This window comes from Thermobia domestica, chromosome 9 (assembly GCF_964235325.1).
Source record: "Thermobia domestica chromosome 9, izTheDome1.hap1.1, whole genome shotgun sequence".
NCBI classification, from domain to species: Eukaryota; Metazoa; Arthropoda; class Insecta; order Zygentoma; family Lepismatidae; genus Thermobia; species Thermobia domestica.
In genome coordinates, this window is record NC_137462.1 from 171,321,503 (window position 1) to 171,334,381 (window position 12,879).

The window sequence follows — 12,879 nt, forward strand, 5'->3', positions numbered from 1 at the left end:
TTAAGTGGACATAAAGATAAGTAGGTCTACTTTGCGTAGCTAACCTAAATATTACTTGAGTGAAAATTTATGAAAGATCTCACATCTCAACTGTTTTGTACTTGTTAGTGTATATATATATATATATATATATATATATATATATATATGGGGGAAGGACTGGGTGCGCATATGGGTGAAATTCATCCCCCCCTGGGAAAATTTTTCAATTCGCACACTGGTTCATACCTCATTCTCTTCAGAATAGAGCTGGCTTTGAAATGATACCACTTGCATGCTCATACCATATACCAGAAGCGGGAAAAATGATGTCAAAGGGAAAATTTTGGGCCCCTCTGGAGCGGCCCTGTGTGAACGTAGCCATCTAAAAAAATCTGATAAATAGTACTTGGTATACTGAATGTGTGTGCCAAATTTCAAGTTTCTATCTTAAATACCATGGGCGGGAGAAATTTTATCAGGAATTCCCACCATGCCCCAAATTACCGTAAAACACCATGATCTCAGGTAAAAAATTTCCTGAGACATCCCTAATTACCCTAGGGTCATGTTTTGCACATCATTCTCTTCAGAATAGAACTGCCTTTCAGGCGGTATGACTCGCGTGTCTCCATCATGTATCTAAGGCGGGAAAATGAGGAAAAACGGGATTTTTTGGATCTAAATATCCTTTTTTCAACTTTTAGATTCCTGTACCCCCCTGTTTTAACGCAGAGATCTAAAAAATCTGGTAAATACTACTTGGTGGACTGAATGTTTGTGCACAATTTCAATCTTCTAGGTGCAAAAATAAGCCCGCAAAAAATAATACCGAAAATGTCCAAAATTCTCCTATACAGAAGTATATTTTGATAAAAATTCCCTGACACTTCCCTAATTACCCTAGGGCCATGTGTCGCACATTATTCTCTTCAGAATAGAACTGCCTTTTAGGCGGTACCATTCACTTGTTTCCATCATGTATCTAAGGCGGGAAAATGAGGAAAAACGGGATTTTGGGGTAAAAATATCCCTTTTTTCAACTTTTTGATCCTCTGGATCCCCCCCTGTTTTAACGCAGAAATCTGAAAAAATGATCTGGTAAATAGTACTCCGTAGACTGCATGTTTGTGCAAAATTTCAATCGTCTACGTGCAAAAATAAGCCCGCCAAAAATACTTTACATAAACCCCCCCAAAAAGTATTACACGAAAATACAAATTTTAGACTTATGACGTCATCACCTCCTATGTCTCGACGCAGGAAGGTCTGAAACCATACGTAATGTCTTCTACAGTGCCTCTGGACTTGAAAAAAAAAACGGACGAAAAAGCTCAAATGGAAGAGAAATAACGCAATGTACCATGAAAAACGCATATGGTACAAATTGTACCAAAAGTTCCAAAAAGGGTTAATCCAACAAAATTGTTCCTGTAAAAAAAAAAAAAAAAAAAAAAAAAGTATGAGCGGCCTTAAAAAGAAGTGAAATCAAAAAAATGAGCGCCAAGTTCTGGTGAACAACTGTTACAAACACTCAAGGAATCACTTTCAAATTTAGATTTGAAACTTGCCTATGTTGTCTGTTGAAAATTATAAAGTAGTTTGACATAATTGTGAGCTAGTGGTAACCATACAGACAACAGCCAAGTTTCAAATCTAAATTTGAAGTGAGCCAGCGAGTGTTTGTAACTGTTGTCCACCAGAACTTGGCGCCTATTTTTGTGATTTCAATTCTTTTTAAAGCCACTCGTACTTGGTTCTTTTACAGGAATGTTTTTTGTTGGATATCACTTCTTTGTGTAGGCTAATTTCGAGGATGACATTTTCTTTTGGTATCAAACTCAATAACTTGTAACTTGCATCTTAGTTTTCATGTACAAGGGAATTATATCAATATTTTGTAAAGAAAAAAATAATACTACTAATTGTAAAAAAAGAATACCTGTGCCATACACAGTGTGTATAAGTTTTTATACCCTTCAATATCCTTATAGAACATATTTAGTATTGTACACTACCAAGACTACTAATAAAAGTAATGCCATTTTTATAATTACTACTGCCCCTACTACTACTACAAGCATTCTATAATACTACTACAGGAAATAAAAACAACAACAAAAATAACAATTACTAGTACTATAAAAACTACTGCTACACTGGGCAATTGTTTTTAGAGGACTTGAGTTTTGAGGAGGGAAGAGATTATTAGTTTTGGGGGGAGTGCGCCATCAGCTTTGGGGAGGATGGGCACCCCTGACCCCTTCTATGGGAAGGTAGGTGTAAGGGAAAAATGAAATCTTTGAGTTTTACGCCCCACGGTTATGCCGGTTAGGCTAAGGGAGACGGTGATGATGAGTAATGAATGAAATGGTGGAATGAAGAAAGTGGGGGGAAACGGGAGAACCCCGAGAAAACCCACGCACACGGTGTTTGTCCACCACAAAGTTCACTTGGCGGGGGCTGGGATCGAACCCGGGACCCCAAGCACCAGAGGTGAACGCTCTACCACTGAGCCACCGCGGCCCCCGTAGGTGTAAGGGAATAAAATTTGGATGCAGAATGGTAAATTTGGGTGAGAATAATGGTAAATTTGGTGCGAGTGGCAGAAGGAACGGTAAAGAACATGCACTAAAGTCACTAGTAAAAACTACTCATGCTTGGATATATTTCTAATTTTTTCTATGCTAATTTCCGGACGCTTAAACCAAACAAACTATATTTTAGAAGTTGTCTATCCATGGCGTCAGGACTAAAATTACTTCAAAGTTAAAGTCTTTGAAGTACTGCTTATGTGAATAATAAAAGTGCCTACGCTTGGATACATTTCTAATTACACTATTTATACTAAGTTCAGGACACTGAATTCAACGGAACTATCTGCCCATGGAGTCACGAGAAAAATGACCTTAAAGTTGGGATATACATATTTCCTTTATTGATCACACTGTAAAAAATCATTGTGTTATTTCAACGACATGCCTATGTGTTAACACGATTGTGTTAAAATATAACACAAACAAGTGGTTGGAACAACTCACTTTCCATTTGGAGTTGTGTGTCAAATGCCGGTAGTTGAAATGACACACAGCCTGTGTATTAAATTAACACAAGTGTAGAATCTTCGGTGTGGTTTTCTGCGTGATTGCCAAATATGTTGGGCATCTAATTATAAAGGCTTATAAATTGAAGCTGCAGACAAACACAGCAGAAAGAAATACTTAAACAAATCCAGGTATACGCAAAATTTCAAAATGCAAACAGCGCGATGTGTTTTCAATTGTTTTACATAATGTTTCTGAAGAAACCCTAACAGCACAAGATGTGCTAGGCATGTGTGATTTAGGTGTTCTAAATTCATCTCCCACATTTGATGCATTTATTGCTTCTTTTTCTAAGCGATTGTGTACTAGAAGCAACAAACGTATCAACTTTATTAGATGGCAACTGGCGCCGATCATTTGAAAGTGAATATGGAAGAACTATAAAATAAAGTAAATAGACAGTCGTCATTTTGTTATAAAATTAGGTCTACATGGCGAGTAGAATTTATCTTATCCCGAACGGTTATCGTCGAATATACGCGGCTTAAAAGAGCACTCTGATTAGCCAAATTCAAAAGACCGCAACAATTCATCCCTCTACAAGCGATGGCTTCTTCATCGCCTCCGTGGCCAAGTCGGTCGTGCCTCCCTGCCACTGGAGTAGGCCCCTACATTTTTTTTTACTTGTTTAAAGTGTTTTTTTTTTAGACTCAGCATAATGTAAACATTACGCATACAGGCAATTTAACATATTTTGGGAGAGTAATTTTGTGATTCATTAATGCTTACGGCACGGCTCAACACCGGTTGTGTGCACTCCCTGTGTTAAACGCCAACACCGCGGGGTATGTGTTGAACTAACACCGCATAGTGGTAGTCACGCTGGAACCACTGCCCTGTGTTAAAATTGAGTTGAATTAACACAACCATTTTTACTGTGCATAAACAAGGAAATTAATTCAATATGTCGTACAAATCATACGTACTTAATATACATATCCTACCATTACTTAACTATATAGGCAACACACACTTTTTTCTTCATAAAAAGTATAAAACAATCTTTTGAGTTTTACGTCCCACGATTATGCCCGGTAGGCTAAATTAGACGGCGATGATGAATAAATTGGGGAATGAAGAAAGTGGGAGGAAACGGGAGAACCCCGAGGAAATCCACGAACTCAATATTTATCCACCAAAAGGTTCACTTGGCGCGAGCTTGGAACGAACCAGAGACTCCATGCACCAGAGGTGAACGCTCTACCACTGAGCCACTATAAAAGTACAATTAAAAATAAAACGAAGCGTGGACAATTTTACCATTGACATAAGTATAAGTGATACTACAAAACACATACTTTGAGATTATTTTTCGTGTTTTCTTCAAATCGTCCCACTGGATTCAACCCCCTCAAATGGGTATAAAAAATGCAACTAGAAATGTATTAAAGTGTGGGCACTTTTAAATTGACGTAAGCAGCACTTCAAAGACTCCAACTTTGAGGTTATTTTTGTCGTGACCCTACGAACAGATAAGACGAAAAGATAGTTAATTCTTTTGTATTCTTTGTCCTCAAATAAGTATAGAACATGCAATTACCATTTTATGTAAACGTAGGTAGTTTTTACTAGTGACATGATCGGATGCTTTTTGGGGGGAAGAAATGACAAATTTGTATGTCAGAATAGTAAATCTGGGCGGCGAAAGGTAAATTTGTGGGACAAAATAGTAAAGTAGAGATCAGAAGGGTTCTCGATCAAGTTGGAGATAAACTTGTTTCTTGTATTGAGGTCCTGAAGACGTATGCAAAGTTTGTCAGGATTTTCTTGGAACACCCTGTATATAGTTAATGAGGATAATTAATAATAAACAATCGTCCATATTATAATGGAACAAGGCTTCTTTTTCCAACTCATCCTTAACATTTACACAATATATAAGAACCTCACATTAATCAATTTCCGGAGACAACCAACAGACGTCAAATAACGATTTAAATAAACCACACATGAACAATCAAAGATACCATCCAACTACGTGATAATTATTCGGAAAATACGAAACTCCGCTCTACCATTTTAGTTCTGGATGGATTATATCTTCTAGATATCTCAGATTTGAACTCATCTGGCGTGGGATCTTCCACACTTACGGTAGTTCTCCAAAGGCTGGTACGTTCGAGCCTGTCAAAGAAGAGTTCAGTCCAAGCGTTTTGGATGACCAAAGATCATCCTCTCTTTCCGCTCTACGCTAGGAAACTGGCGAGGTTGTGTGTTTTGCACTCTTTCATAAGTACTACTCTTTGTCTAATAAAGACACTGGTATGTTTTTCTAGGTTGAAGAGTGGAATGAGACATCGAAGCCGTTGTCTAGATAGAAGACTCAGCTAATTCTAGAAAAATTGAGACACTCAGCTGTTGTCTAGATTGAAGACTCAGCTAATTCTACAAAAATTGCTACACTCATTTTAACTACTATGTCCCACGTTGGGCTTCCTGCTCCCAATCGCCCACGTTGCCTAACGATATTTCCAGTTCAGTAACCATTTTGATACATGAGAAGATAATGGGAGAAACCACCATAATAAGAAACACGTTAAAGTAAAAATTGAAAAACTATCTTTTGGGTGAACCATACGTTTTGTTTTACCTTGAGAAATATTTACTATTTTTTTATTCCTTAGTTTATACTTAATAAAGTATAATTAGTGGAATTATACATGAAAATTTATGAAATCTATTTCCCCCATTAAACAGATGTTTCCATTGAATATGGCTATTTTCAGTACAAAATTCACTTGAATTAAGGACACATCAGTAGTATTTACGTCATTAATTTGGAACGTTTATTTTAGATGGGAAAGAAATAAACAAAAAATAAGTAGCATATGTATATCACGTAAATGAATTTAATTTGCATGGTGTGATATATTCTCGATTAATATTGAAGCTGAGAGTAGTGATAGATTTCTACTACTTCCGGTTTTAGAAGAGAGATCAGAATGGAGATGGAATATATTCTTGAGACGCTTAATTGCTTGCTGAAAACCTCCTCTCGCTATCTATTAGCGTTTTTGCTGTATAATGATCAACGTTAAAATTGGAAGGATTGATTCGTGCCAGTTCCTGTTTGAATAGAGGGTTATGAGAGACGATAACACCTGAACTGGAAATCGATTCCAAGAAGAAAAATCTTCTCGCTATAGTTTATGCTCTTCGTAAATTATTAATGGAACCGGAAGTTGTAGTGAATTTCCATTACATCCGGTTTCAGTAGAGAGTTAACGATGGAGATAAAATGTATTCTTGAGATGCTTTACAATTGTAGGAAATTGGCTCGAAAATGTAGATACTTTCAAATATCTATGATCAAAGTTAGCAGACCAAAAATAATATTCACGAGGAAATTAAATGTCGACTAAAAGCAGGAAATTTGTGTTAGTATTGAGTTCTAAATATTTTGTCGTCTCGAATTCTGTCGAGAAAGCTGAAGCTTAAAATATACAAAACGATGATCATACCTGTTGCCCTGTATGGTTGCGTTGCAAAATATGATCGCTTACTCTGAGGGAAGAACGCGGATTGAAAGTATTGGAGAACAAGAACCTGAGACGAATATTCGGACTCAAAAGGAACGGGAATGGGAAATGACGGAAATTTTATAACAAGGAACTGCATAATTTATACTGTTTACCAAATGCTTTCGAAGTTCTAACTGGAAGTCCAATCAGAAAACGGTCATTTGGAAGACCTAGGCGCAGATGGGAGGACAATATTAAAATGGATCTCGCATAAATAGGAATAAAAGGTAGAAACTGGATCGAGTTGACTAAGGAGAGAAATCAATGGAGAGCTTTTGTGAATGCGGCATTGAACCTTCGGGTTCCATAGGCCATGGAGTCAGAAAATTGCTTCTCGCTACCTATTACCGCTTTGCTCTATAGTAGTCAACGTTAAAACCATAAATGGTTTATTTCAACCACAGGTTTGAATATCACCTTTCCTAACGAACTCGATTCCTTACTTCTGAACCTCTATATTCTGGCCACAATTGATATCCATCAAGTAGTTCCTGAAAATCCTTTATCTCCCAGGCGGAAAGACACGATAATTATTTATATATAAAGAATTTTGGTAAAACAAACTCCTGAATTATGTGTGTTCTTGTGTGTATTTGCGTGCTTAACTGAAACTGTTCCTTTTTTTGCAGATCGTTACGTGTTACTTGGAAATCATCGTGATGCGTGGGGCTATGGAGCTATGGATCCTTCAGCTGGAACCACTGCTTTCCTCGAAGCGGTCAGAGTCTTAGCACAACGTGCAAAATCAGGTATATGTGATTAACTAATGTTTTCGTCAGTTTATCTATTTGGGAATATTTTTTTTGCCTTTTTCAATATTTTACAAGAAGCAATTGTAATCTAAAGGCGTTACTACGATATTACTACTACTACTACCACTAAAAATCGAATTACATCAATTACTACTATGTCCATGTTCAGGACTAAGGCTATAGAAGATGGTTAAAGATGAATAAAAATCTACTTGCATTTATGTGAGACCGCAGAGATCGAACCCGGGCACGCAACTAAGATAATTTTTTATACGAAAGATACTGTTGTCTATGAGAGTACTATATTTTCAAATTTGAGGGGATACCAGAAACATGTCGATTTTCGTTTCGTTTTCGAGACGATAATCGTTACGACACCCAAATTTTACGAGTGTCATGGGCAACACTAGTTCACCCAAGTCTTAGATCCGAAATATGCGGGGGGGGGGCGCGGTGGCTCAGTGGTAGTAGCAAGGGTGGAATTTTAACTGTCCTCGATGTTTCTGTGTTCGTGTCCCTGTCGTGTCTAGTAGTCCTGAAAAGTGGTTGCAGTAGAAAATAAGTCAGGAAGTTTAAAAAAAAAAAAAGTGGTAGAGCGTTCACCTCTGGTGCTTGGGGTCCAGGGTTCGATCCCAGCCCCCGCCAAGTGAACTTTGTGGTGGACAAACACCGTGCTCGTGGGTTTTCTCGGGTTCTTCCGTTTCCTCCCACTTTCTTCATTCCACCATTTCACTCATCTCTCATCATCACCGTCTCCTTTAGCCTCACCGGCATAACCGTGGGACGTAAAACTCAAAGATTTCATTTCATTTTTTCCGAAATATGCGTATTTTAGTGGTATATGATTTATAATATAGGAACTATAAATTGAAGGGTAACGGAAAAAAAGAAGGAATGTCACAAAACTGGATTTTCGAGAAAACGGCGTTTTAATATTGAAACCGCGTACAAATGAATAGGGTTAGTAAATTATTTTGCTCCTTTTTACATGGACATTTCTTATCTACGCATGCATGGCATATACAGTCAAATAGTACCAAGAGTCACCAACAGATAGGAGAAAGCACCCGTTAAAGCACACACATGGACATTCCTTGTTTTTTTTCCCTTACCCTTCAATTGATAATGTAGCTGTACGAACATAACGAAGAGCATTTTTCTACATTTAAATATACACAAGTCATTGAACAATACACTATAATTATAAATATCGTTTAAATGTTGTTATATCGCACCCTTCGTAGATCTCTGAGACGCAACTTCTAGATGAAATTAAGAAACAAATTAGGAGTTAAATTTTGTACATAATCTAACAAATCAACGCGAGAAAAGTTTTGAGATGAGACGAGAATAGCTTTCCGAGAATCGAGACGAGACAAGTATATCCGAGAATCGAATTCTTGGATAATCGAGATGAGACGAAACTTTTGCAAAATTTAGGGAACGAGACAAGAAAACATTTCTCCGTCTTGTCACGTGACCAACCAGTGTCTTGCCACTGAGCCACCGTGCCACGAAGGAGGGGCACGGTGGCTCAGTGGTAGAGTGCTTACCTCTGGTGCGTGGGTCCCTGGTTCGATCCCCGTCCAAATAAGTTTCTAATGGACAACATCATGCTCGTGGCTTCTCTCGGGGTACTCCTGTTTCCTCCTACTTTCTCATTCCACCAATGTATGCATTATCATTCACTTGCTTTAATCATTGTCTCCCTTAGCCGACAAGGTATAATCGTGAAAGAATAAAATACATAAAGGAATATCGGTATGCTAAGCTCCTGAGAAACAGTTTATCGGTATCTATTAGGTACATTTTTGTTGTCGTTGTTGTTGTAACGCGATTAATATGGAAATTGTAAGTAGTACTTTTCTTGGATGTCTGGTAGTATTAAACTTAACATAAAAGTGATTAATATACAGACAATGGTCACCGACAGTATAGGAAATAATTAGAAGCAGTGACGACGCCAGCTATAATTTCATGGGAGGGTCCAAGCAGAGGAGCAGAGACATTTTGAGAGGACAGCTATTTATTTATTTATTTATTATGTATACCAAAAATAATACTTTTATTTTACTTGACTTATATTAGAACATGTCTGGGAAAGCAATCAGGGGAGGGGGGCACCCAACCCTGTTCTACTCTAGCATCGTTACTGTATAGAAGTATACATAGATAGCTTTAAAGAACAGGTGTATTATATGTCTTGTATTTATGTTGAATCATAAACAGAACCATCAGTTTGTTTCTTGTGAATTTAATTCGATTATGAAAGATTCGAATAGGCCTACTTGTAACTAGCGTCAATTACTCGGTTCAATGGGTTAGAATATTTTTTAAAGAAATAGTGATATTTTCTGTTTGTCTGTCATTTTTTACTAGCGCTCTCTGATATCGACTATTTTCGATCATATATATATATATATATCACCTCCCGCAAGTTGGAGCTGAATTTCGATTTAAATGGCATCGGAAATGGCACTGTTCATCTCAGCAACCCCGAATACTATGGATTCTACTAATATCGGTCATTTTCGATCATTTTCATACATATCTCCCCCTCCCCCAAATTGCACCATCAAAGTGAAATGATAAAATCCATCCCAGGTCCAAACTTAATCTATGTTGAAAATTTGATCGAGATCGGTTATTCAGTCACGAACATAGTCATTTTCATATTTATTTAGAAGATATAGATAGATAGGACATAGAAATGCTTTATTCTAACGTTCATGTATTTTCTTCTTTGTCGTTGTCAGGCTGGAAACCTCGTCGAACTATTGTGTTTTGTAGTTGGGGAGCTGAGGAATATGGTCTTATTGGGTCCATTGAATGGGTGGAGGTAAGTGTGACAATAACAATTGTTATATATTGTAGCCTATAGGAAGTAGAACTGTTCAGTTGGAATGACGGAAAAGAGCGCCGAGCACATCGTTCTGCTTAACTTACACACCAACAGATGGCAGGACACTAGCTTATTTATTTACAAGTTTTATTAGCTGAACCATAGAGGGCATTGCGTTACTGAACTTCTGAGTTTTTCATTATCTCGTTAATCTGTTATAGACCAGGCTAACGGACTTCCTTATCCATCAACGCGAATAATTGGGCACCTGGGTGTAATAGTGGTCTAACCAACATCCACATCTCTAGGTCCACAACATAAATAAAAATAAGATTACAAAATAAATGTCAATTTCTAGTACGAATGTACGGTGCAGCTTACAAGTTGCGAGTTTCTCTGTGCTAGCTGACAAATATAAGCTCTCAATCTGAGGTAGTGATGAGCAAATGCAAGACCAAGACCAAGACCCGGGTGGTCTTGGTCTTGGTCTTGGTCTTGCACATGCGGTCTTGGTCTTGGTCTTGCACTAGAACCCTCGGTCTTGGTCTTGGTCTTGGTCTTGCACTGGAACCCTCGGTCTTGGTCTTGGTCTTGGTCTTGCACACCCAGTCTTGGTCTTGCTTGCAAGAGTCTTGCAAGTTTTGCTTTTAAGAAATCTATGATTTTCATAAGTAAATTTTACTCTGGATATAAGGGATAATAAATCCTACATTGCGTCAATAGTGAGGGAAATACAATGTATGTTTCTAAATGTAATATATTTTACCTTCGTGTAAGTGTGATGATACTGTACAACATAGGCGATGACCTTTACTTTTTTTTTTCAATGGGTGATCACGCTTCACTACTTATAAGATAAATCACAACATTTCGTAATATTTTTATATGTTTTAACAGATCCAATACTCCACTGGTTCCCAAACTGGGGAGGCTACCCCTGACAGTGAGACGCATGAAAGAAAACCAAGACGGCACAGATTACTGAAATACTATAAATTGCAAAATTATTTTTACATTCTAAAGGTGTCAGATTTTTTTCTTTCTAACCACGATTAGCTCACTTTGTATTGAACAAACTCCCAATTAAATATTGAAATTTAGTTTTACTGATTCTAATATGTACTGTATGGGACAGAAACAAGGACATTACGCAAAAACGATGAAACAGTTAGACTTTCGAAATGTGGGCATGAAGAAAAAAGAGAGAACCAGCTGGGTTGAACGGAAAACGAATGCGAAGGTTTTAGAAATAGTAGCAGTAGGGGAGAAAAGAAGAGTTTTAGATGTAATAAAGAGGAGGACATTGGCTGAGGAGGAACTGTATTATGAGGGACGTGCTAGAGGGAGGGGGCGAAGGAGATTGTAGTTGAAGAAAGATATTAAGACAGAAAATTGCTACGTTAAGACGAAGAGACTAGCTGAGGACCACAGTCATCGAAGCTTCTCAGCTGCAGCAAGTGACATGCCAATAATGGCAGAATAGCTATTATTATGACGATGATGATATGTTTTGCAATATTGACCAAAATAGAGAGAAAAAATTAAAATAATAATAATTAAACCTCTTAATATTTTAGAATATGAAATGAAATTAAATTTGTGAGTTTTACGTCCCACGCTTATGCCGGCAAGGCTAAAGGAGACGGTGATAATGAAAATGAATGAAAATGGTGGAAAGAAGAAAGTGGGAGGAAACGGGAGAACCCCGAGGAAACCCACGCACACGGTGTTTGTCCACCACAAAGTTCACTTGGCGGTGGCTGGGATCGAACGCGGGACCCCAAACACCAGAGCTGAACGCTCTACCATTGAGCCTCCGCGGCCCCAATATTTTAAAATAATTTGAGTGAAAACTGAAAACGACTCAACTGTCTATGACTTTTGTGTAAACTCAATTTATATCAATACTTTTGACCTACATTAGAAATACATAATAACGGCATCACACTTCAAGTTATTTGAAATAAGTACGAAATCACTCTCAGTTGTGAATATAGATTATTTATTGTTGTATAATGTTATATCGTTGAATCCTAGATATGCCGTATACCTAAGGGGGCTATAAGTTATATTGATAAACAATTATCCAACGTATAAGCATCCACCTATGAAATCAAACTTGCGGTCACATTCGCTAAGTTTTTGTCAATGTCATGAAAATGTTATTTCAATATTAATTTTATAAGTACATATTAAAAATTTCCAACGGATGCTTGAACCTCAGAGCCAATGCCATACCCATGTAGTCGACATCTATGGTGTACGGAATTGCCGATGTTCAATACTACATTTCTTTAGTTTTGGAAGAAGAACACCATTAATATGTTTTGAAATGAAATGAAATATTACTTTAACGTCCCACGATTATTACACTGAGCCTAAGGGAAACGGGAAAACCCACGCACAGGGCGTTTGTGCACCAAAGAAGCTCACATAGCGCAAGCTGCGATCGAATCAGGGCCCCATGTACCAGAGGTGCACGCTCTGCCACTGAGCTACCGTGTCCATAACATGCTCTAGTTTATTTTTGCTTATCCACTTCTTATGGACACAACTATTCTTCGTATGATTTCCCAAAATCCAATCATGGGCCGTCGTGAATGATCAAATGATGACCAAAGTAAATCAGACACTGAAGTTATTATAGCTTGTAACAATTCATAGAATTATGCTATCGGTCG

General features: G+C 37.6%; 2 protein-coding genes across 5 annotated transcripts in view; one reads left to right on the forward strand and one right to left on the reverse strand.

Annotated features, from left to right (window-relative positions):
- LOC145695210 (uncharacterized) overlaps nucleotides 1-12,879 on the reverse strand; it is a 135,647-nt gene that overhangs the window by 99,346 nt on the left and 23,422 nt on the right. The window lies entirely within an intron of this gene.
- Nucleotides 1-12,879, forward strand: part of LOC145695205 (N-acetylated-alpha-linked acidic dipeptidase 2-like) — a 148,516-nt gene that overhangs the window by 56,473 nt on the left and 79,164 nt on the right. For all 3 annotated transcript variants that reach the window (XM_081772192.1, XM_081772190.1, XM_081772191.1), the window contains exons 9-10: nucleotides 7,234-7,353; nucleotides 10,113-10,195. In XM_081772192.1, coding sequence (XP_081628318.1) covers nucleotides 7,234-7,353; nucleotides 10,113-10,195 — 203 coding nt within the window. The remainder of the gene's footprint in view (nucleotides 1-7,233; nucleotides 7,354-10,112; nucleotides 10,196-12,879) is intronic.